This window comes from Kogia breviceps, chromosome 8 (assembly GCF_026419965.1).
Source record: "Kogia breviceps isolate mKogBre1 chromosome 8, mKogBre1 haplotype 1, whole genome shotgun sequence".
Taxonomy (NCBI): Eukaryota; Metazoa; Chordata; class Mammalia; order Artiodactyla; family Physeteridae; genus Kogia; species Kogia breviceps.
In genome coordinates this window covers 21,427,267-21,454,564 of record NC_081317.1, presented here as the reverse complement: position 1 = coordinate 21,454,564, position 27,298 = coordinate 21,427,267, and the positions used below count along the sequence as shown (strand labels likewise).

Genomic DNA, 27,298 nt, shown 5'->3' with positions numbered 1-27,298 from the left:
TCTGTTGGCAAAACCACAGGAGCAAGACCAAAGAACAATTTCCTGGAAAGAAAATTAAGAATCTGAACTAAGGCTCCTTCCAGAGCAGAAGGTGCATTAGGATAGGGGTCCCCAACCCCCGGACCGCAGACCAGTCCATGGCCTCTTAGGAACCAGGCCACACAGCATGAGGGGAGTGGCGGACCCATCACCCCACCCCCTGGCGGTAGAAAAATTGTCTTCCACGATACCGGTCCCTGGTGCCGAAAAGATTGGGGACTGCTGCATTAGGGTAATCCTAGTCGGTTTGGTAAAACCTGGGAAGAGTTTTTCTCCTCTGCCCACCCCCTCTGACATTCCTCACACTTTACTGTAACATCCCAGCACCTGAGCCAATAGATGCACTTTTCTTCCTACTTAATTGCTTCTAGTAGCAGCTCACACCATGGTCTTTACCTTTCTTACTCACAAACACATCTAGCTTTAGAAGTTCCCCTTGACTCTCCAGGCAACACATTCAGACCCTGATCGGAGGCACTGGTGTGGAGAGACACACACTTGCAAAAGCCACTGGCTTCCTTCCATGACGCTGCCTGAACATCAGCTCTGCATCGGGCTATGTTGCACAAAGAACCTCTCATGATTTTCTCATCAATCCCCAAGGTCTCTGTCTTCAAATATGCAGCAGAAGTTCCCACTTTCTTGTTTCTTACTGCAATTGTCACTATAAATCTTCCACTGATAACAGCAGCTATGTAAGTAGTTGTTTTGGTTTGTTGATATTTTTTGAACCTCCCACACAAGACAAACACCTATAAACAGAGTAACTTTCAGTAACTTACTAAATACATCTCCTCTATATCAGCTGTCTTCATACTTCTCCATCTCAAGCAGGTTTCATTAAATATTGAAATGTTACTGATGGTCTGTTTTACTGCAAGGGGAAAGGAATGAGAAATCAAATTACACCTTATACCAAAATACTACCTTTTAATTGAACAATAGTCCAAGGATAAGCATTTACAGAGGATGACTTCAGCAGTATTTTAATTTAGAAATCGGTGGTAGCAGTCCAAGAAACACCATTTTTATATTTATGTAAACACAGTCCTGATGAAAGATTTAAGATCAAAAGATACGCAGTCAGAGAATCCTTCTTAAAAAATTATTTAAGTCAATCCATTGCAAATTCTCTTGGTTTAGTAAGCTAAAACAGCGACTCATTGTCCTGCCTTGGACAACCTCATTTAGACAAACAAGCATCAGTTTGAAATTCTGAGCTGATAGTAACATTTCGGCAGAGAACGGAGAATTACTCCTTGAGGAAATGAAAAAGGCTACCTCAAGCAGTCAGGCTTTTCACGATGAAAAGGGGGGAGTGGTCCCTCTCGGTTTGGGCTTCCTCATCTCTTATGATCAAAGAAGCATTCACTGGTCTCTGCTCAATTTCATGGTAATGAATCCAAAATATAGTTCAGTACTGGTACCATATAATACAGAGGCACATCCCCCAAGCTTTTTAAAATAAAGACTAGTTATTCAAACAACACTGTAATTCAACTATACTTCAATTAAAAATAATTTTTTTAAAAGACTGTTTATTCAAAACTCTGGTATCAAAGGTTATTTCCTTCAATGATGATCCCTGTCCTTAAACTGAAAATAATACATCAGACTTGCTAAGAAGTTTCATAGGAACAATGTGATGATTAATAAGTGATAAAGACAACTCCCAAAGCATGTGAAAAAATAAGAAAATCTCATGGGAGCCAAACTTTTATTGTGTAAGCCCCTGGACCAACAGGTTCCTATGAATGAAGCCTAGTTGATAGATATGACCCCTCTTTATGGATGGGGCAGCTTTGCCCAGAGGAAACCTGTTCCACAGGTCACAAGCTATTCTTCAAATGTTGTAAGACAGAGTAAGGAATAAAGTATGGATGATTCAGGATAAAGCAACCTTTAAGGAGATGGTTTTAGAGATAAGTAGTAGTGGCCCCAGGAAACTCACATTTATGAAACTTTCAAAAGGCATATAACTTCAGTAGTATTTAAACAGTTCCAGACCATACAAAAAGGTAGAAAGTTTCCCAATTCACTCAGTATGACTGGATAATCCACAATGCCCAAGGTGTACAAGGACAGCACAACCAATTACTAAACACACTACGCCAAATTCACTTATTAATATAAATACAAAAAAAATATTAATAAATAGAAGTCAGCAGCACATTCAAAGAACAATACACTATAAACAAGGGAGATTTACTCCAGGAATACAGAGATGATCATTACTAGGAAAGCTATTAATAGATTGAAAGAGAAAAACCATATGGTCACTTTTATAATCATAATGGTTAATACATCTAATGTACATTCCTGCCTAAAAATCTTAGCAAACTAGGATTTAATTTGATAAAAACTCCTTGATTTAAAAGAATGTTTATTAGAAACCACCACACTCAGTGGTAAAACAATTTCTAATAAAGTTAAGAACAATCCAAGGATGCATGGTTTCACAGCTATTATTTAGCATTAGTCAGGAGATTCTAGACAATGCAGAATGAGGCAAGGAAAAAAATGAGCTATAAATACCAGAAAGAAAGGGAACAAATTATGCAACTGACAGTAAATTTTAAAAAAACTGAAAAACAAATATGCAATTGTTTGAAAATGACAGAAAAATAATAGGAGTTTGGCAAAATGCACCCAAAGACGAGAACATAGAAAAACGAATCGTTTTCTACATATCTGTAAGCACAAGTATGGTAGGCTGAATAACGGTCCCTTCAAAGATGTTCACATCCTAGTCCCTGGAATCTGTAACCATGTTACCTTACATGGCATAGAGACTTTGCAAATGTGATTACAATAGGGAGATTATCCTGGATTATCCAGATGGGCCCAATGCAGTGACAAGGGTCTTTAAAAGAGGGAGACAAGAAGATCAGGGCCAGAGAAAACTTAAGGTTGAACTGATGAGCTTTAAAGATGGAGGATGGGGCCACAAGCCAAGGAATGTAGGCAGGGTCTAGAAACTGGAAAGGGCAAGGAAATAGATCCTCCCTTTGAGACCCCACAATGAACACAGGCCTTCTAACACAAATAAACTAAAACCACAAATAAAATATAATATAAAAATTTAAAGATTTCTATTCACAAGAGAAGAAACCATGAACAAACTTCAGATACCTAGCAATAAATGTAACTAGAAATGTCCAAGACTTACAAGAAGATTTTTTTTCCCCCCAAAGGACATAAAATAAAACAATAAAGAGAAAATGCCACATCCTTGAATGGAAAGATTGAAAAGTGAAAAGATATCAATTCTCCACCAATTAACCTGTAAGTGGAATATACTTCCAATGGTGATTCCAATGGACCTTCTTGGAACGTGATACGTTTACACATTATTCAGTGAATAGAAAGTTCTCACCATGTGCCAGGCATGCTTTGGGACTAAGGATAAAGTGGTGAGAAAATAAAGTCCCTGCACCTAATGGAATTCATTCTAGTGAGAAGGGCAGAAAATAAAAAAGTGAAAAAATAAATTTTAAAAATACAGGGCTTCCCTGGTGGCATAGTGGTTAAGAATCCGCCTGCCAATGCTGGGGACACAGGTTAGATCCCTGGTCCGGGAAGATCGAACATATGCCATGGAGCAACTAAGCCCGTGCACCACAACTACTGAACCTGTTCTCTAGAGCCCACGAGCCACAACTACTGGAGCCCATGCACCGCAACAAGAGAAGACAGCGCAATGAGAAGCCCGTGCACTGAAACAAAGAGTAGCCCCACTCGCCGCAACTAGAGAAAGCCCACGCACAGCAATGAAGACGCAACACGGCCAAAAATAAACAAATAAAATAAATAAATTTATTTTTTAAAGTATATATATATATATATATATATATATATAAAATTTTGTGCACTGGTAAAGACTATGAAAAGCATCATACAAGAATAGAAAGGATGTTATGGAAGGTCCTCTGTGGAGGTGATATGTGAGCAGAGACCTGAAGGACGAGTGAGTGAGCATCACAGGTGGAGACAGAGGGGTGAGACAAGGTTAAAACCCCACATGCAGGAATCAGCTTGGCATGCTCAATGAACAAAAAACAAATTACTGCTAAATTTGGGGGGGAAGATTAATGAGAATAACAAGAAAAAAATTGAAATAAAAATATTGAAACAGGACATAACCAGGTTTCAGTAACTATTATAAAGTTATGACAGTATTTCTCAACCTTTTTTCATTATAACCCTACACGGAGCCTTTTTAAACATTTTTTTCCCTAATCTCTCACATTTTATAAAATTTTAATACCACAGGTATGTATATGTTTCTTATTTACTATATGTTTATCTATGATTCATATATATATATACTTTTTTTTTAGTGTTAATTTCCTGGGTTTTGTTTTGGTTTGGTTTTTTTTGGCTGTGTTGGGTCTTCATTGCTGTGCCCAGGCTTTCTCTAGTTGCGGCGAGGGGGGGCTACTCTTCGCTGCGGTGTGCGGTCTTCTCATTGTGGTGGTGTCTCTTGTTGTGGAGCACGGGCTCTGGGCTCTAGGCATGCAGGTTTCAGTAGTTGAGGCTCGCCGGCTCTAGAGCACATGCTCAGTAGTTGTGGCGCATGGGCTTAGTTGCTCCACAGCACGTGGGATCTTCCTGGACCAGGGCTCGAACCTGTGTCCCCTGCATTGGCAGGCAGATTCTTAACCACTGCGCCACCAGGGAAGCCCTATGATTCATATATTAAAAGAATAATATTTTTCCACCCCTCGAGAAGAAATTTTTGTTTAGCTGATTTTGCCCCCCCATGCCCTGGGGTGAATTGAGAATGCTAAATTGCTAGTTTGTTGCTAGCAAAGGAATAAACAAAGAGGTCAATGGAGCAGAGCAGAACTCAGAAACCAATCTATCTATGCATAGGAATTTATATAAGATAGGGGTGGACTTTCAAATCAATGGGAAATAAACTGAGTTGAGAAATAGTTATCCATAAACTAATATTAGATCCCCACCTTGACATACAGGCAAAAATGATTGCAACTCTAATAAATTTTTAGTTAAAAAATATACTAGAGGGGCTTCCCTGGTGGCGCAGTGGTTGAGAGTCTGCCTGCCAATGCAGGGGACACGGGTTTGTGCCCACGTCCGGGAAGATCCCACATGCCTCGGAGCGGCTGGGCCCGTGAGCCGTGGCTGCTGAGCCTGCACGTCCGGAGCCTGTGCTCCGCAACGGGAGAAGCCACAACAGTGAGAGGCCCACATACAGAAAAAAAAAAAAAAAAAAAATATATATATATATATATATATATATATATATACTAGAAAAGAATATAGGAAAACAGTTCTATAATCTTGGTTAGGAAAGAAATAAGAAAACTAGGAAAAAAATTTTTTTATTTGACTAAATAAAATCTTAAATTTTCTTTATGGCAAATGATTCAACAACCTAAGTTTGAAAGACAAGCAACAAAGTATGAAAAAAAATTGTAACATATTTGAAAAAGTTGATGGCCCTGATATCTAAAGAACATTAACCATGAAGAAAAATACCACCAACAACACATGAAAAGGAGCAATAAATAGAAAAAGTGATTCATAGGAAAACTGTAATAGGACAATCAATAAACAAAGAGGTACAAATTAAACCAAAATAAAATATGCTTTTCACTTATTAGGCTCTCAAACTTTAAAAAACTGGAATATCCTGTATTGGTGAAGGTGCTGGAAAACAGGTGTGTGTGTAAACTGATACAGTCTTTGTGGAGAGGAATTTACGAGGCTCTTTATCTTGGTTAATTCCATTCTTAAGACTTAATTCTACAGAAATATCCTGCCCAATTATGCAAAGATACAGCACATTTCATCAAACCTAAGATACCATTCTTGTAAGATGCACTATTATTTTGTTTTATTAAGAAAGAGAAAATACTGCCAAATAAATTCTGTCATGATTATTTTCTTGTCTCAGAATTATTTTATACTGGTTGAAAGAGTTTTTTTCAGACCTATAGAAACATTAAAATTTTATAATATATAATAAAAGAAAAATCAAACAATTGATTGAGACACTCCTAAAATTTCTCCATGTTCAGTATGTAACAATTCTCAATCACTTTTCAATTAAGAGATATCAGTGTATATTTCCACAACCTATGTTCTATCCTGAGTCTTGGTGAGGCAGTATTTCTTTTAAATGTTCTATTTTCTTTTTCTTGCAAGCCATTCTGATGCTGACACTTGCTTTTATACATTGCTGATCTATTTCCATGGTTTTCTACATACACAATAACTTTTTGTTTCAATGTCAAATCATTGGAAAAGTTCTGAAAAAGTTTTAGTAAGGAAAATGTTAATATGTCACTAATGTCCATAACTAAGTAAAAGTAGCAACACTGCAAGTAGCTATGACAAATTTGATACATACATGAGTAATGACAATTATGTTCATGGCAGCCACTTGACTGTATAACACTTGTAAGAATTCATAGATATTAAAATGTGAAAAAATGTGCATCTGAGTATCAGCAAAACATAATATATGTAAGTATATTAAAAGTAGCATTGACTATAACAACAAAAATTTGAAGGGGAAAAAAAAAAACCTAAATATCCATAGTGGACAAGTTAATAAATTAGTGAACCTCCACACAGTGGAATACTATGCTTCTCTCAGAGAAGGAGATGGCATTATAGGAACTGATACAGACGTATGTCCACAGAATATTGTAAAGCCAAAAATGTTTTAAATAAAATAAAAAAGCAAGATGAAAAATGGTACATATATGATTCTGGTTTTTTTAAAGGACACACACACACACACACACACACACACATACATGAACATGTAATGTTACAGTAATGGTGGGTCTGCAATTCCTTCTGCTTACAGAAACATCCCACTGGTTAAGTTCAATTCCATCTTGGTCAGAGAGGGACTCCCACTCTAGGTCCCCTTCTCGCCATCCAAGGGTTCATAGTTTGAACCACAGGCAGGTTGAACCCATGCTGAGCTCATTGGAGAGAAAAGGATCCCCAGTAAGAAGACAGCTCATCCTGAGTCCCTTCCTACCCCACTCTCTGATTCTTTGCTATGGAAAATAAGTACATGCCCCTCATTCAAATATTCCTCCTTTGCTCCATTTTCAGTAGTCACTCTGCCTTCTCTCTCTCCTTTCCCCACCCACAGGGTTTCTAAGCTAGAAGCCTGAAGTTGAAAAACCAGACCTGCAAGAATGCCTCAGAGAAGAGAAAATTTGGCTCTTAGTTCATCAGATTTTTTTGAAACTTTGTTTCTGTTTCATTAATGTGAGCAAGCAACTCTGGGCAAAATCAGTCATTACTGTACTTCCTCAGGGCTCCCATAGTCCCCTGCAAATACCTCAAACTACATTTTATGCATTGTAATATTATGTATGTATTATTATGCATGTGTGTATCATGAGAGACTACGTCTCGTTCATCTTTGTACTCCTAGTGTCCAGGACAGTGGCGGGCACAGCATTCCTGGTTGTTTAAATGTAAACCATCAGCAATAAGGGGAAAGCTAAGCAACTGATATCATATTAACCAAATAGAATACAGGTACTCTGAATAAGACATGTATTTAATCTAGGAGTTATACCCTATATCAATATAACAAAAATATGAGAGTATATAATAAATGTCATAAGGTAAACTTAAGTAACAGTTAACATTTGATAGTTGCTTATTGTGTATCAGGTACTGTGCTGGTTCTCCATATGCATTAACTCATAGTCTCACAACAAATCCATGATGTGATTCCCATTTTTACAGTTAAGGCAGCTTAGACACATAGAGGTTAAACAACTTGCCCAAAGGCACAGAGATGGTAAATAGCAGAACTGAGATTTGAATTTAGATAACCTGACCCCAGAGTAATTGTGCCAAACTCCTGCCAATATTTCCTCCTGAAAGAGAGTATGGGAATTTAGAAAGAAGAAAACTTACCTTCAGTTGAGGGGATCACGAAAGAAGGGAATATAGAAACTGAAGAAAAGAAGAGGGGAGAGGGTTCCAGGTAGAAGAAATGGCATGAGCAGAGATATGGAGGGGGAAAGTTAGCACTTAAGATTTTATTACAGATTAGACTTCCAACTAGTTCAAGGATAACAGTGGCCCCTTAAACCCAAATTTCTCCACACATTCTCCAAAATATTCTTCAGATCAACTGGAAAAGCAAATAAAACAACATAAAACCAATGCTGTCATCACCATTGGAAGACAGAGAATACTACAAACTTTAAATTACCCTTTAATGGAAAAATAAATACCAAATTCCAGCAAAGTTTTCTCTCAGTCTCCCACAAGTCATTCTAAAGACTGCGAGGGCTCTAGAAGAGCCCTGTGAAAGAGAAGAGGGAACAAAGGGCCTAATTGTGAGTTAGAGTCACTCCCAGAAAGAGAAATTCCACCTTAAGTATGAAAATACTGAAAAAGAGACCTGGTGTATCAGAGTACTGACTAAAAGCAAAGGACGAAAAGTCTGTGAGACTTCTATGAGACCTCTGGGAGGGAGCTGTGAAGGAAGAAAAGTTTCCACACACTAGGGAGTCCCTTCACTTCCCCTATGGGGACAGGGGGTAAGGGGAGAGGGAAGCTTTGGAGCCACAAAGGAGAGTGCAGGTAGTAGTATGAGAAAGGCATTGCTTCTGGGAAAGAAGAGGATAAAAAGGAAGGAATAGGTGTTCTTTGGAAACTAAGTGGTGATAGGAAAAACAAGTGCAGGGGAAAGACAAGATCCTACAAGTCAAAAGAGAACCCAAAGTAGAAGAAAACAGAATTCATTCCTACTCTCACCAAAAAAACAAAAACAAAAATATCCTTTAAAAGAAACTGCCCTTCTTTCAGTGACGGAAGAAGGCACTCTTAACCTAGAAATCTTCTTGACCCTCCCAAATGACCAATTCTGTCTGTGGAATTAATAAACAAAGGAGTGTTCATTTAAAAACAGAAACAGAAAATTATAATCAAAACATTTCTGCTTGTGAAAAACTCCACTTTAAAAAAAAACACAAAATAGGGGGGAAAAAACCTGTAAGACAATAAACCAATAAATATCCTCAAACAAGCCTTTGGAATATAAAGAAAACACCTTGAGTTAGAAATTCAAAAATAAGAACAGAATGAACAAAAAGCAGGAAGGAAATGAAACACAAGTGACTGAATTCAGGAAAAAAGCAAAGGAAAAGACAAAAATCACATTAGAAATAAAGACTAAATTTCATGGTGCCCAAAGAAGGATAGATTAGAATATAAATATATTGAACAAATACAAGAAAACCATCAAAAAGAATAAAAATGAGATTAAAAGGGAAGTAAAAAGGTTCAAAAATAAAGTGGTTGACATGGAATATAGATGAAGATTCAACATATGTATAATTAAAGTCTCTAAAGAAGAAAAACATGGAAACAGAATAAATATTTAAAACTATAATCCAAGATAGCCTTACAAAAATAAAAAGACCTGAATATAAATACTGGAAGGGCTCACCAGATACCTGAGAAAACTCACCCAGAACAATCAGCCCTAAGATTTAGCTAAGTAAAACCATTAAACTTCATAGATAAAGAAATAAACAATTAAGATCCAAAGGCAAGAGAATTAGGCTGCACCAGACTTCTCAAAGCTACATAAAAAAGCAACAAAAGAAGTTATTTTAAGGAAATTCAAAAAAGAAAGTGTAAATCAAGATTTTTATACCCAACTATGCTATCTTTCAAGTATCAAGACCATAGAGAAACAGTTTTAAACATCTAAGAACTCAGGGAATACAGTACTCTTGAGGAATCTACTAGAAAATGAGCTTCATCCAAGCGATAACTGAAGAAACTTCAGTAAAAAGACTGATGGTGAGCATCTGATATATTAAACTGTAAATCTAAGACTAAAATAAAGGTGGGGCAAGATGGAAGGATAAAATATAAACAGTATATGTTCTGATAAAGTAGAAATAAGGCAACTGAAAAGTTGAGAGGAGAAGGAATAAAGAAAAAGGGAAATAGAATAGACTAGTTTGAATGTTATATAGGCAATACATGGAAGTTAGAGTATGGCATTTAAAAACTTACAAATTAAGAGAAGACCTTCAAGATGGCAGAGGAGTAAGACGTGGAGATCACCTTCCTCCCCATAAATACATCAAAAATACATCTACATGTGGAACAACTCCTTCAGAACACTTACTGAATGCTGGCAGAAGACCTCAGACTTCCCCAAAGGCAAGAAAATCCCCACGTACCTGGGTAGGGCAAAAGAAAAAACACAGACAAAAGAATAAGGATGGGACCCCTACCTCTGGGAAGGAGCTGTGAAGGAGGAAACGTTTCCACACACTAGGGAGCCCCTTCATTGGTGGGGAGGGGGGATGGGGGGGAGGGAAGCTTTGGAGCCATGGAGGAGAGTGCAGCAACAGGGGTGTAGAGGGCAAAGTGGAGATATTCCCGCACAGAGGATCGGTGTCAACCAGCATTCAGCAGCCTGAGAGGCTTGTCTGCTCACCTGTCAGGGCAGGTGGGGGCTGGGAGCTGAGGCTCAGGCTTCGGAGGTCAGACCCCAGGGAGAGGACTGGGGTTGGATGCGTGAACACAGCCTGAAGGGAGCTAGTGCATCACAGATAGCCAGGAGGGAGTCTGGGAAAAAGTCTCGACCTGCCAGTGCGGCAAGAGACCATTGTTTTGGGTTGCGCGAAGAGAAGGGATTCCTTCCCAGAGTGCCCACAGAAGGCAGAGCACCACCTAAACGAGCTCCAGAGACAGGCATGAGCCAGAGACATCAGCTCAGACCCCAGAGATGGGCATAAACTGCTAAGGCTGCTGCTGCTGCCACCAAGAATCCTGAGTGCAAGTGCAGGTCACTACCCACCCCACCCCCCCGGGATCCTGTACAGCACGCCACTTCCAGGGTCCCGTAACCCAGGGACAATTTCCCCAGGAGAACACATGGCACGCCTCAGGCTGTTGCAACATCACGCCGGCCTCTGCCGCCTCAGGATCACCCCGCATTCCAATTATGACTATCGTACCCCTCCTTCCCCCTGGCCTGAGTGAGCAAGAGAGCTGTAATCAGCTGCTGCTTTAACCCCCTCCTGTCTGGGTGGGTAACAGACTCCTGAGGGTGGCCTACATGCAGAGGTGGGGCCCAAACCAAAGCTGAACCCCAGGAGCTGTGCGAACAAAGAAGAGAAAGGGAAATTTCTCTGTGCAGCCTCAGGAGCAGCAGATTAAATCCCCACAATCAACTTGATAAACCCTGCATCTGAAAAATACCTCAATAGACAATGAATGTTCCCAAAATTGAGGTGGTGGACTTTGGGAGCAATTGTAGACTTGGGGTTTGCTTTCTGCATCTAATTTTTTTCTGGTTTTATGTTTATCTTAGTTTAGTATTTAGTACTTATTGGTGGATTTGTTTATTGGTTTGGTTGCTCTCCTTTTATATATATATATATATATATATTTTTTTTAATCCTTTTTCTCTTTTTCTGAGTGTGTATGTGTATGCTTCTTTGTGTGATTTTGTCTGCATAGCTTTGCTTTTACCATTTGTCCTAGAGTTCTGTCTGTTTGTTTTTTCCTTCCTTTTCTTCTGAGCCATGGGGCTGGCAGGGTCTTCGTGCTCCAGCCAGGTGTCAGGCCTGAGCCTCCAAGGTGGGGGGGCTGAGTCCAGGATATTAGACCACAAGAAACCTCCCTGCCCCATGTACTATCAATCAGCGAGACCTCTCCCAGAGATCTTCATCTCAACACTAAGACCCAGCCCCACCCAAAGGCCAGCAAGCTCCAGTGCTGGATACCCCATGCCAAACAACTAGCAAGACAGGAATACAACCCCACACATTAGCAGATAGGCTGCCTAAAGTCATACTGAGTTCACAGACATTCCAAAACACACCACCGGACACAGCCCTGCCCACCAGAAGGACAAGATCCAGTCCCACCCAACAGAACACAGGCACCAGCCCCCTCCACCAGGAAGCCTGCACAAGCCACTGAACCAACCTCACCCACTGGGGGCAGACAACAAAAATAACGGGAACTACAAACCTGCAGCCTGCAAAAAGGAGAACCCAAACACAGTAAGTTAAACAAAATGAGAAAACAGAGAAATATGCAGCTGATGAAGGAGCAAGGTAAAAACCAACCAGACAAAACAAATGAAGAGGAAATAGGCAGTCTACCTGAAAAAGAATTTAGAGTAATGATAGTAAAGATGATCCAAAATCTTGGAAACAGAATGGAGAAAATACAAGAAACATTTAAAAAGGGCCTAGAAGAACTAAAGAGCAAACAAACAATGATGAACAACACAATAAATGAAATTAAAAATACTCTAGAAGGAATGAATAGCAGAAAAACTGAGGCAGAAGAATGGATAAGTGACCTGGAAGATAAAATAGTGGAAAAAAACTGCTGCAGAGCAGAATAAAGAAAAAAGAATGAAAAGAATTGAGGAACAGTCTCAGAGACCTCTGGGGCAACATTAAACGGACCAACATTCAAATTATAGGGGTCCAAGAAGAAAAAGAGAAAAAGAAAGGGTCTGAGAAAATATTTGAAGAGACTGTAGTTGAAAACTTCCCTAACATGGAAAAGGAAATAGTCAATCAAGTCCAGGAAGCACAGAAAGTCCCATACAGGATAAATCCAAGGAAAAGCACACCAAGACACAAATTTATCAAAGTATCAAAAATTAAATTCAAAGAAAAAATATTAAAAGCAGCAAGGGAAAAGCAACATATTATATACAAGGGAAACCCCATAATGTTAACAGCTGATCTTTCAGCAGAAACTCTGTAAGCCAGAAGGGAGTGGCAGGACATATTTAAAGTGATGAAAGGGAAAAAACTACAACCAAGATTACTCTGCCCAGCAAGGATCTCATTCAGATTTGACAGAGAAATTAAAACCTTTACAGACAAGCAAAAGTTAAGAGAATTGAGCACCACCAAACCATTTACAACAAATGCTAAAGGAACTTCTCTAGGCAGGAAACACAAGAGAAGGAAAAGACCTACAATAACAAACCCAAAACAATTAAGAAAATGTTGGTAGGAACATACATATCAATAATTACCTTAAATGTAAATGGATTAAATGCTGCAACCAAAAGACACAGACTGGCTAAATGGATACTAAAACAAGACCTGTATATATGTTGTCTACAAGAGAACCAATTCAGACCTAGGGACACACACAAACTGAAAGTGAGGGGATGGAAAAAGATATTTCATGCAAATGGAAATCAGAACAAAGCTGGAGTAGCAATACTCATATCAGACACAATGGACTTTAAAATAAAGACTATTACAAGAGACAAAGAAGGACACTACATAATGATCAAGGGATCAATCCAAGAAGACAATATAACGATGATAAATATTTATGCACCCAACATAGGAGCACCTCAATACATAAGGCAAATGCTAACAGCCATAAAAGGGGAAATCAACAGTAACAAAATAATAGTAGGGGACTTTATAACACCCCACTTTCACCAAAGGACAGAGTACCCAAAATGAAAATAAATAAGGAAACACAAGCTTTAAAAGACACAGTAGACCAGATAGACTTAATTGATATTTTTGGACATGCCATCTAAAAACAACAGAATACACTTTCTTCTCAAGTGCTCATGTAACATTCTCCAGGATAGATCATAAATCAAGCTTGTTAAATAGGCTTGTTAAATAGCTTGTTAAATAGCTTGTTAATAGCTTGTTAAATAAGTCACAAATCAAGCCTTGTTAAATTTAAGAAAATTGAAATTGTATCAAGTATCTTTTCCACCCACAAAGCTATGAGACTAGATATCAATTACATGAAAAAGCTGTAAAAAATACAAACACATGGAGGCTAAACAATACACTACTCAATAACCAAGAAATCACTGAAGAAATCAAAGAGGAAATTTAAAAATACCTAGAAACAAATGACAATGAAAACACAATGACCCACAATCTTACCTCAAGAAACAAGAGAAATCTCAAATAAACAACCTAAACTTACACCTAAAGCAATTATAGAAAGAAGAAGAACAACAACAACAAAAAACCCAAGTTAGCAGAAGGAAAGAAATTATAAAGATCAGATCAGAAATAAATGAAAAATAAATGAATGAAACAATACCAAAGATCAATAAAACTACAAGCAAATTCTTTGAGAAGATAAACAAAATTGATAAACCATTAGCCAGACTCATCACGAAAAAAAGGGAGAAGACTCAATTCAACAGAATTAGAAATGAAAAAGGAGAAGTAACAACTGACACTACAGAAATACAAAGGATCATGAGAGACTACTACAATCAACCCTATGCCAATAAAATGGACAATCTGGAAGAAACTGACAAATTCTTAGAAAAGTACAATCTTCCAAGACAGAACCAGGAAGAAACAGAAAATATGAACAGACCAATCACAAGCACTGAAATTGAAATTGCTATTAAAAATCTTCCAACAAACAAAAGCCCAGGACCAGATGGCTTCACAGGTGAATTCTATCAAACATTTAGAGAAGAGATAACACTTATCCTTCTCAAACTCTTCCGAAATATAGCAGAGGGAGGAACACTCCCAAACACATTCTACGAGGCCACCATCACCCTGATACCAAAACCAAACAAATATGTCACAAAAAATGAAAACTACAGACCAATATCGCTGATGAATATAGATGCAAAAATCCTCAACAAAATACTAGCAAACAGAATCCAACAGCACATTAAAAGGATCATATACCATGATCAAGTGGGGTTTATCCCAGGAACACAAGGATTCTTTAATATATGCAAATCAATCAATGTGATGAACCACATTAACAAACTGAAGGATAAAAACTATATAGTAATCTCAATAGCTGCAGAAAAAGCTTTTGACAAAATTCAACACCAATTTATGATAAAAAATCTCCAGAAAGTGGGCATAAGGGAACCTACCTCAACATAATAAAGGCCATATATGACAAACCCACAGCCAACATCATTCTCAATGATGAAAAACTGAAGCACTTCCTCTAAGATCAGGAAGAAGACAAGGTTGCCCAATCTCACCACTATTATTCAACATAGTTTTGAAAGTTTAGCCACAGCAATCAGAGAAGAAAAAGAAATAAAAGGAATCCAAATTGGAAAAGATGAAGTAAAACTGTCACTGTTTGCAGATGACATGATACTATACACAGAGAATCCTAAACATGTTACCAGAAAACTACTAGAGCTAATCAATGAATTTGTTAAAGTAACAGGATACAAAATTAATGCACAGAAATCTCTTGCATTCCTATACATTAATGATGAAAAATCTGAAGGAGAAATTAAGGAAACACTCCCATTTACCACTGCAGCAAAAAGAATAAAATACCTAGGAATAAACCTCCCTAAGGAGACAAAAGACCTGTATGCAGAAAACTATAAGACACTGATGAAAGAAATTAAAGACAATACAAACAGATGGAGAGATAAACCATGTTCTTGGATTGGAAGAATCAACACTGTGAAAATGACTATACTACCCATAGAAGTCTACAGATTCAATGCAATCCCTATAAAGCTACCAATGGCATTTTTCACAGAACCAGAACAAAAAATTTTACAATTTGTATGGAGACACAAAAGACCCCGAGTAGCCCATCTTGAGAAAAAAAAAAAAAACGGAGCTAGAGGAATCAGACTCCCTGACTTCAGACTATACTAGAAAGCTACAGTAATCAAGACAATATGGTACTGACACAAAAACAGAAATATAGATCAATGGAACAGGATAGAAAGCCCAGAGATAAACCCATGCACCTATGGTCACCTAATCTATGACAAAGGAGGCAAGGATATACAATGAAGAAAAGACAGCCTCTTCAATAAGTGGTGCCAGGAGAACTGGACAGTTACATGTAAAAGAATGAAATTAGAACACTCCCTAACACCATACACAAAAATAAACTCAAAATGTGTTAAAGACCTAAATGTAAGACTGGACACTATAAAACTCTTAGAGGAAAACAAAGAACACACTTTGACATAAATCACAGCAAGATCTTTTTTGACCCACCTCCTAGAGTAATGGAAATAAAAACAAAAATAAACAAATGGGACCTAATGAAACTTAAAATCTTTTGCACAGCAAAGGAAATTATAAACAAGACGAAAAGCCAACCTTCAGAATGGGAGAAAATATTTGCAAATGAATCAACGGACAAAGGATTAATCTCCAAAATATATTATCAGCTCATGCAGTTCAATATCAAAAAAACAAACAACCCAATCAAAGACTGTGCCAATGACCTAAATATACATTTCTCCAAAGAAGACATACAGATGGCCAAGAGGCATATGAAAAGCTGCTCAACATCACTAATTATTAGAGAAATGCAAATCAAAACCACAATGAGGTATCACCTCACACCGGTTAGAATGGGCATCATCAGAAAAATCTACAAACAATAAATTCCAGAGAGGGTGCGAAGAGGGAACCCTCTTGCACTGTTGGTGGGAATGTAAATTGATACAGCCACTATGAAGAACAGTATGGAGGTTCCTTAAAAAACTAAAAATAGAATTACCATATGACCCAGCAATCCCACTACTGGGCATATACCCTGAGGAAACCATAATTCAAAAAGACACATGCACCCCAATGTTCACTGCAGCACTATTTACAATAGCTAGGTCATGAAAGCAACCTAAATGTCCATTGACAGACGAATAGATAAAGAAGATGTGGTACATATATGCAATGGAATATTGCTCAGCCATAAAGAGGAACGAAACTGGGTCATTTGTAGAGACATGGATGGACCTAGAGACTGTCACACAGAGTGAAGTCAGAAAGAGAAAAACAAATATCGTATATTAACACGTACATGTGGAATCTAGAAAAATGGTACAGATGAACTAGTTTTCAAGGCAGAAATAGAGACACAGATGTAGAGAACAAAAGTATGGACCCAAGGGGGGAAAGAGGGGTGGGGGTGGGGGTGATGGTGGGATGAATTGGGAGAGTGGGATTGACATATATACACTAATATGTATAAAATAGATAACTAATAAGAACCTGCTGTATAGCACAGGGAATTCCACTTCGCTGTATAGTATAAACTAACACAACATTGTAAAACAAATATACCCCAATAAAAATTTTTTAAAAAAGAAATTATATCAAATTTAAAAGTCACAAGGAAATGAAATAAAAAAGAACATCTTGTAGCTAGCTTTCCTTTGCATTGTATTACTGGATAGAGTAGACTAAGAAGCAAGCAGTCTTTGATTTCAGCCGAGAAGAGTGTCTTGAAGCCTCTTTGTCTGTACACATGATTAGAATATCGTGGCCCTGAAAAGAATGAGATGAACCCTTTGCTTCTAGAGCCATTTAAAACCCATTTAGTGATGGGCTCCAATTCCAAATAACTTATTCATCTTTATATACCCCATGGGTATGGTTCTACCTAGCTGGATCTTACAATGTCATTATCTTATCTTATAAAGAACAACCGCTTACTCTCCCCAGTTTTGGTATGTTACAGATGATTGGATATTCCATACAAAATATATGTCAATTTCTGGCTTGGCCAACTGCAAGTATGAGTTTCTCAGGCTGATGGTTTATAAGAGAAGCAGGCTGCCTTCAGACGTAAATTTTCCACTACAGAATACTGTTACAATATTTATCATTTTGTGTGAAAATATCAGAAACAATGTTAAAATATTTAGTCTTTATTATCTTTTGTTTGGACTTCAATTCTGTGAACAGGAATCAGTTATGGGGAAAGTTTTATAAGGTCCCTGTAGATCTCAAATTACGCATACTGTTAGAAAACCTGCCATCATAAGCCACCTCATCAGTTAGGCATTCTACCAGGGAATAGAGGGAAAAAGTAGTCTGTCCCTTCTTTAGATTTTTTTAAAATTTACCAACACTATTTTAGAAGTAACTAAATGCATGCAGTCCTCTGCTAAAGAGAACAGAAAAACCAGTATTCTCTTGATCATAAATGATATGGTTTAAAACCTCTAATTAGGAGCAGCCTAAATAGACAGTTGGTTTTGCAGGGTACATATTGTTGGAAAGAATGGCTACAAGTCAACTATTTTGAAAGCAAAGTTACTATTTTTATAACACCTCTATAGCTCTATAAATAGTGGTATCATTTTATGATCCTCTCCTTGTCCTTGATGTACATTTCAGTTTGTCTTAGAAGGATATAACATAGTTTAAAGTTGGGAGTTTGACTGTTATTTTGTTGAAATTTTTCTTAAGACACATTTGGTATCTAGTTACAACTACCATGAGATTTTCAAGCTAAAAGTATGTGGTCACATTATATGGAGAGGAACTAGGATTCAACCATGGAGAAGCAGATTCATACAATTCCCTTAGCTCAGCTCCCTAGGCTCGGCTCCGCCTTCTAACCGAGGTGGCCAGCCTTCTTTTCAGGCGCAGATTCTTGTTATTCAACTGGCAACACAGACCAACTGCTCCCTTGGTACGGATGAAAGAGGATTGTCTGAAGCGCTGTGGCCCCATCATTTATCAAATCTGAGTTGAGAGAAACAATATTTAGGAAACACTACCTGAAAAACATGGACTCCAGTCATTCCTCCAAATAATCTAAAATAACCTAATCCTACCCCTGAATCAAGCCAGGTCAGCAGAGCACAGGCATTTCTAAGGAATCTTTCCTTGTCCACCCCACAATGAATTGTGCTTTCCTCAAATATAATGAGCCATGTTGAGGGATGATGTAAGAAACAGCATCATAAAATCCTCATAGAATGCTGCTCATACACGGAACTATTTATGAAATCCCCCAGAATCAGAAATTCCTATCTGATGGTGGTGTTGAAAATAATTGTACCTCTCCCAAAAAACACCGCTTTGTTGTAACCTTATGGATAATATAATGGCTCCCTTTCTGACTGGATGGGTTGAAAACTTAAACCTAAATGCGTGAGCCACTAATGAACAAGTAAATAGGTTATAAGGATATGAACTATTCTTAGCCTTATCTGACATCTTTTTTTATGTCCCTGACTTTGTTTTCATTCTTCTTTAGGTTACCTATCTAACTTATTTTCTTTTATTTTATATACCTATGCAGGTCACTTAAAGTCCTTCCTAGAAAAAAGATGGGATATAAATTTAAAGTTTTGTTTAAAAAAATTCTATATTTAATATTAATGTAATATCACAAAGGAAAAGATCAATAGATTGGACTGCTTAGAAATGTAAAAACTTTACATGTCAAAAACACCATAAAGAGAATTAAAAGAAATGATAAAACAGGAGAAATATTTGACACAAATAGTAAATAAACTCTTACTATATGAATAAGTTGTATATATCAATAAGAACACAAAATTGAATAGATAAATGAAATAATGATGGTAAATAAATCAGTCAAGAAATTTGGATGTTGAAATAAATGAATTTGAAGGAACTTAAAATTGCTTTCCTAACATAGACTCCTAGAACTAGAATGGACCTTTCCTGATCAACCCTCTAACATTACAGAGGTCATGTGTGTTCAAGGCTGCTATCTACCTGTCTTCCCACTTTTATAAAGGAAAGGACAATTTTGGCCTCTCTCCACTCCCTACTCACTAATCCTCAAGGAACGAACAGTAAATATGTAATCTGACAGGTAAGAAGGAGACCACTATTCCTTGGGTCACATTTCCTAGTGGGTGGAGTTTAGATATTACAGGTCACTGCCCAAAAAAGATGCAGATTTTTGCTCTCTGGGACCTGCCTACACTTAGGCACAAGGGGCATGTGTATCTCCAGTCTCCAAGAGGTAAGTAACCTGTCTTTGCCCACTCCTTCTCCTCAGATCTTCAGCCTAAGACTGGGTGGGTAAGCCAGGCAAGGTCCCCACGCAGAACCAACTACCCATCCTTCCAGGGGGAGAGGCAGTAGAAAACCCCATTTGGCCATTTCTAAGCCTCATTCTCCAATATAACTTTTAGTACTAGAAACTGTGTTGGGGGTAGTTCCTGGGAACTTGCTCAGGCAATAAAGCTGATACTTCACTTCTTATCTGTCAGTCTGCAGGAAGGAGGGGTAAGATTCAGTCTCTCCCCCCAACTGCAACATGTGAATACACTGACTGGGACTCTGGGTTTATATAAAGAGAGGAGCCGCCACAGGGGAGCAAAGCACCATCAGGGAAGATGGAGGCTCTCGGTCTCTATAGCTGGAACTGCAAGAATAGATGAGGTAGATATTCGATTACCAGGAAAACTTCACAAATCAGGCAAAACACACAGATTTCTTAGGCATGAGCACTTGGAATTATTTTGGTTATCACTTTTTTTGTTTGTTTGTTTTTCTCTTTATTGGGTCTTTTCTTTCAAGTGAGGGCTTTAAATCGCCCAGAAGTAGCTATGGTCTATGTGGTTAGAGCAGTGCTGCTCAAAATATGGACTGGCAGCATTAGCAAGGCCTGGGACTTGCTAGAAATGAAAATTGGGGTCTCCAGGCCTGCTGAATCTGAACCTCTAGCATGGAGCCCAAGGACCTGTGCTCTAATAAGCGCTCCAGCTGATTCTTTGTTCGCTAAAGTTTGAGAAGCACAAAGAGAGCAGTAGTGGAAGAGTCTGATAGATTTCAGAAAGCATCTGGGGGAGCCTGACATTAGCAGACAACAGGATATTAGCTGCCCCAAATTCTGTCCCTCTTTATCTTGTTCAGAAGAAAGAGATCTGAGAAAAGACTGAATCCATGGTTTGTCTACAGGCTCAGGAGTCACTCCAACACTACAGGCTCTCAAATTGCTCTGGATTGTTTTACAGAGCCCCAGACTGGGTATTCTACACCAGGGATTCTTCTTGGGTGGAGAGCATAAAATCCAGTGGGATTTTACAAACTCAAGTGCTGGGAAGGAGTCATAAAAGGTGTATGCCTAGAACCCTCTGTTTCTAAAGATGAGATTTGCCCAACCTCTGAAAAAGGCATGAAATCAGTTTACAAAACAGGTTTTGATCTTGCAAATGGGACAAGACTAGGAGAGAAAGGAATAAAGTGAAGGAAAGCACACCAAGGAAGAGAAGAAAATTTGAAATCATATTAGTCCAGCTAGAAATCTATGACAAGGAAATGGAGCTATATCTAAACATAACTGCTCTAAAGAGATTAGAAAAGTAGAAATATTTACTAGGTCAGGGAAATGGCTGAAAATCATCAAAGAGAAGAATAAAGGGACTATTTTGGAGAACAAACTAAAATGACAATGACCCCCCTAAAAGGGTACCCAGAGTCAGGTATTATTCTACAAAAAGGATCCTTTTACAGTTTTAAATAGGGAACCCAGAGTAGGCATTAATGGAGAACTCTTTAATAACTGGAGTTGTGGTGCTATGTAGTTACAGAAAATGTGGACATATTTAAAAAGAGAAATACTAGAAGGATCAGTGTAGAATTCTTCAGGTGTCATGAAATGAATTCCAAGGTGGCATTGTTCTTACTGATGAAAGAGAGGGTATAGCCCAGGCTATAAGGAAGCCTGCCTGGGAAATGCAAGGATTTAGAACTTGAAAAGAAGGAACAGAAAAGCAGAGAAATGTTAAGGAGGATCCAGGGAGCATGAGCCTTGATCAGGGCTGAGGTTATTGGCTGAACTGAATAAAAATAAATATCTCCTAACAAAAGGGAAGGTGGGCAGGGTTTACCTGAACACTGGGTGAACGTGGCACTATTCTTGCTCTATAGAGACCTCACAGACAGAATCGAAAGTAATACGTCAGGAGAAAAAAAATGTAAGTATGAAAACAAAAAGCAAACACAGAGAAGGAAAGTACTAAGACGGAGCAAAAGGTATTAGCCAGGCCTGGGGAGGAAGAAGGAACAGAAACAGCTGGCATGGAAGGTTGAAAGCTTACTATTCAGCTGGCCTGCCAGAGCAGTAGGAATACTTAGAAGGACCTGGAACACTGGAGGATTATCGCTCCCAATGCAGAAGAGGAAATGGTGGCAGGAAAGAATGTTTCAGTTCCCATCAAAGAAGCAGAGGCAGTTCAAGTCTCAGAAATTCAGTTCTAAGGAAAGGTGGGGCTTGGGTGAAAAAAAACACTAAAACTAAAACACTAAAACTTCCCTAGACCTCATTAGACCAGTGAAAACTCAGGTTCCAGAAACTCAACAGCAGCTCAAGGATCAGCTGAGGGTGATACTCCAGGGAAGACAAAGGAAACCTCCTAACCAGGAAGCAGGACTCAGAAGCAAGGCATTCAATAATAGGAAGCCACGTTGCTCAGAATTAAAACAATACTTAGGATCTTTCTGGGGATAGAGAAATTCCGAGAAAACAGCAGGAAACTGAGAGTGTGAAGGAGGCAGGCATGCAAGACAATGCACTTCTTTTTTTTTTTTTTTTTTAGTTAAATATGAGTTTATTGAAGTAATTTCGCCCCATTTGGCATGTTCCCTCCTTCTTTTTTGTTGTTGTGGTATAATTAATTTACAATGTTGTGTTAGTTTCAAGTGTACGGCTCAGGTATACAATTTTACATATATATCTATTCTTTTTCAGATTCTTTCCCATTATAGGTTATTACAAGATATTGAGTATAGTTCCCTGTGCTATACAGTAGGTCCTTGTTGTTTACCTACCTTATATACAGTAGTGTGTATAGGTTAATCCCAAACTCCTAATTTATCTCTCCCCCTGCCCCCCCCCGGCTATCCACCCCCCAGCAACCATAAGTTTGTTTTCCATGTCTGTGAGTCCATTTCTGTTTAAGACAGTGCATTTCACTTGAAGAGTTTCCTACTATAAATATGGGATGTCCTGCTCACAAAGAAAGGAGGCTCTTTCACTGCACAGATCAAGATCTTCAGCAATGGTGGAGGGTAGGTAGAAAAAGGGCTCAAAGGAGACATGAAAATAAAAGGTTCTAAATACTTGGGATAGACACCAAGAAAGACCTGGAACCACCATTGGCAAAGTTCCAAAATTTTCAAAAAGCGTACATTTCCTTCCCCCACAACAGATGGGAAGCCTGGTGTCAGACTGAATCCAATAACCTCAAGAGAAGAGATTTCCCAAATTAAGTTGACATTCACAGGGGATGGACTTCAGACAGTTGAGTAACCTATAGAGGCTGTCACATCACATGCTAGATTATACGCACTACTGATCATCTGGGGTCCACATTGCAAAGGAGGAGGTAACGACAGTCCCACTTTCTGAACTTGACACCATGGCCCCCTCGTTATACTCAAGCTAGAGACCTCATCTTTCCACCACTTTCTCCAGCTCACTCCTGGCTCCCTTGATGCTCCCAGAACATGCCAAGGACATGCCTGACATTTGGTGTCCCCCGCACTTCCTTCAGACCTGTGCTTACATGTCTCTTTATAATAGAGGCCTTCCCTGACCGTCAGTTGCCACTCCCTTTGCCAAGCTTTATTCTTCCTCTTACCACTTAGCCCCACTTAACATATGATATATTTCCTTACTTGTTTATCTGTCTCCTCTCCAACCTCCTGACTCCAACCCCATGACAGCTGAGTCTGTTTTATTGCTGCTGCATTGTCAGCTATCAGAACCTGCCTGACACACAGTAGATAAGAAATGAACACTTATTAAGCAAACGCATTTACACATCCATGGCATTTGAAGTTTTTGCTCACGGTGCAAGGTTGAAAAAAGCAAGGTGGGTCTAGACTGACTTATGCACTAGGTTCTAGGAACAAAATTTTCCTTTTTTTTCTTTTTAAGCACTAAATGTTTAGTAAAAAGCAGTAGACGTACTGATTAAAAATGAGGGCCCTGGAGCCAGAATGCCTGTATTCCAATCCCAGTTGTACATCTCGCTAAGTGTGTGATCTTGGGCAAGTTGCTTAACTTCTCTGTACCTCATGACCCTTAATCTGTAAAACGGGAATAAAATAATGCCTTCCTCAAAAGGTTGGGTAGGTTTGGAGTGACCAAAGGATAGCACTTTGAAAAATGCCTGGACATCTTAAGTGCTCAATAAACAAAGCTAGTATTGTCATCATCATTATTATGTACTAGGAACCATTCTAAACATTTTACTTGCATTACGTCACGTATGAATCACTCAGAAGGTAACTGAGGCCCAGGTGCAAGAAGAACGTATCTAAGCCATTGGCTTTTCTTTTGTAATTGAGATGAAATTCACACAACATAAAATTAACCACTTTAAAGTATACAATTCAGTGATATTTAGTACATTCACAGTGTTGTATAACTATCACATAACTTTGCTTTTCTAAGTTTTGTATCTCTGGGACTCAGGTTGAGAAATGGGACAATGAAACTTGGAATAAGATTAATTCGACTTTGGATGTACCTAAGTAGTAAAATCTACTACAAAAAAAAAAAAAGATTTATAGGATGTAACAGCTAGAATACACTCTCTGTCTCAGGGAGGCCACTCTAATGGAGGCTTAGCAGAGAAGGCACTGGGGAGGAAAGAACCTGGGACTTGAGTTCCTTTACATGTTAATTTACAAGGAGAGGTGGGTGTTATTTTTAGACTTTAATTTCTCTGAGGATTTAATAATTGGAGGAAATGCATACTCAAATTGTGAGCATTATTCTGTAGCCAGAAATATATGTGGGGGCTAGGTTTATGCTGTCAGGAGGTCTTCATCGTGCAACCTCTGCTGATACAAGGCACAATCTGAGATGAAAAGTACAATAAAGAGTGAATTTTCAGCCTCCAGTGCTGCATGGCCCTCATTTGTGTCTACTGCATTTCAGAGTCTTCCAAGTACAAAGACCAACATGCCCACTACTGACCCACAAATATCAGTCGGTGAACAGGATAAAGGCCTCAGGAAGGTAGGAGCGAGACCTATCTTATTCTACTGTTTTCTTTCAATGGTTGCCCATAAATTTGTCTGTTAAACCCAACTGATGAGGGGCTTCCCTGGTGGCACAGTGGTTAAGACACTGCGTTCCCAATACAGGGGGCCCAGTTTCCATCCCTGGTCAGGGAGCTAGATCCCACATGCATGCGGCAACTAAGAGTTCACATGCCACAACTAAGGAGCCTGTGAGCCACAACTAAGACCCAGCACAACCAAATAAATAAATAATTTTTTTTTTTTTAAAAAAAGCAACCCAACTGATGAAAGAACAAAAGAAATGGTAGAGACTTCTGCATCCCTCTCCACTAGGGAGGGCTGTGGAGTTGACACAGCCGCCTCTATTTGGCTTCCTTGCAAGCAACAGGAGGAGGAGCCTGACCTGCTTTAGGCCACTGTTCTCTGTGTCGGGTTAATGTGCTCGTGCAGTGCCGTCAGGAGGCCTCCTTGTCCTACCTATGTCCAACACACTGCAGCTCACATTTCTGATCTCCTGGAAGTTAGTTCCAGTTGCTCATAATGACTACCCTTAGGGTTCAGCTGTCTTAAATTTGAGGTGAGAGATAGGAAGCCTTACAGTATTCTCAATCCATCACTCCTAGGAATTCCTGAGTAAAGCAGTCCACTCCTGGTCTGTACCATCTCTGAGCCAGAATCCAAGTGGGAAAGGGGAGAGGTGGTAAGATTCAGGGACACTGTGCCCCAGAAAACTAGAACCCAGGTCTCTTGACTCTGAGACGATCATTCTTTATGCTGCCCCATGTTGTACAGTTTAATACACATACTTAACTTGTTGTCTTGAGATACCAAACAGAAAGACATCTACACCCACCTGCTGGTGCGGTTGTTATTGTTATTTGCACTGAGTGCTGCTCGGGAGATCCCAGGAGGGTGACATTCACTGTGTACTCAGTTGCTGGATACAGATCTAAACACACCACTGCGGTTTGTTCCCTCGTTGTGAAGTTAAATGATGTTGCGTGATAAAAATTATTCAGATACCGCCTTTGACCTAGAACTTTAAACTGTCGTGAGATTAAAAGAAAGTGATGCATTAAATTCATTGGGCTTGCAGATGTCTAGACTATAAGCAAAATGGAAAGAAAGCAGGAAGTTTCCTCCTACTTGTCCTCACCCACACAGAATTATTGTTAACACACTAGCAGGCTAAACTGGACATGAACTTTACAAAGCTACCCTACGTACCCTATTCAACCTCCCTCTCAACCAGCTATAAGATTAAGCTTAAAATACATAACTACATCTCAGATGGATAAAATGTCAGGCTATTCTAAAGTAACCCCTTGAGCATTCCCAGGTGAAGGAGACTGTACTGGTTACTGGGCAAAATTCTTTTCATTTCTTTTCATTCATAAGGAATCCATAAACAAGCCTCATGGAACAGACTTTTTACTCTGTATGAGGACTACCCCAAATTATGCATTTAAAGCAACTGAGTCATGGTACTTCCCTGGAGCCTTCCTATTAGAGTTCTGGAAAACAGTTTTTGGTCCACAGAGTCATCACACACACTGGTAACCCAATAATGCTCTAACCACTGCCAACTCAAGATGTATGTATAATATAGGGATTTATAAGAGAGAAAAAAAAAAAACATGTGAAGGTCCCAGAAGTAATACGATCAGCCCTTGATCAATCAATGTGTTTTAGCTGGATGTACATGTTTTTAGTGTTTCCTTTGACGCTTGTGTCATTGGCTTTTCCACCCTCTACCCTTCCTCATCACTGTCATTCTTCCACAGACATCCAAGACCCTGGCTCATTTGGGAGATTCCTCTCTCCCCCAGTTCCTAGCATTCTCTTGGGTAACATAAAGGTCCTGATAGGTAAGCCATCAAAACTTGGCCTCAGAGTTGCTTGAGTTCAGTGCTGTGAAGTTCCTCCACTCTGCTTCAGCTACCCACGTCTACCGCCACATCCTCGACTGTCATCCTCTGAGCTGCTCCACCAAGATCTCACAATTCCTTGTTCTTCTGGACCACTCATTCCCACTCAGTCTGATCTCTCTCAGGAAATCCCCCAAGATTTCCTCACTCAAGATTTTCTACCAATATTTTAACACCCCCATCCTCATCTTCCCAGCTATCTTGGATACCATTGTCTATCACTTCCACCATTCTCTTTGACTGATACCCTCAACACCCTTGCCGCTTTGTTCTCAATTTCACCCATTCTTAAAAACTCAAAGCCCTGGGCCAATCCAGATGTTTGACTTCACCACTTCTGCATTCAGACTGCTGCCCTCTGCTGGAGAAAAACCTCACAACTATGGAGGCTGCATTTCTATACAAAGTCAGTCTCATCCTAAACTACATGTAGTTCAGTCTATAAACAAAAAATTACTTTCTAGTTAACAAACTTGGGATCACACTCTCTGTACAATTTTATAATATAGTCCTTTTACTTAACAACATATTAGAAAGTTTTTCTCTAGCATTAAT

The 27,298-nt window shown here is 38.9% G+C and overlaps 1 protein-coding gene across 8 annotated transcripts in view; it reads right to left on the bottom strand.

Annotated features, from left to right (window-relative positions):
- SUSD1 (sushi domain containing 1) overlaps window positions 1-27,298 on the bottom strand; it is a 163,783-nt gene that overhangs the window by 86,800 nt on the left and 49,685 nt on the right. For 7 of the 8 annotated variants that reach the window (XM_059071554.2, XM_067040116.1, XM_067040117.1 and 4 more), the window contains 2 exons: window positions 25,669-25,861; window positions 822-913 (listed from right to left, as the gene is read on the bottom strand). In XM_059071554.2, coding sequence (XP_058927537.1) covers window positions 822-913; window positions 25,669-25,861 — 285 coding nt within the window. The remainder of the gene's footprint in view (window positions 1-821; window positions 914-25,668; window positions 25,862-27,298) is intronic. The other variant, XM_067040113.1, reaches the window with a different exon arrangement.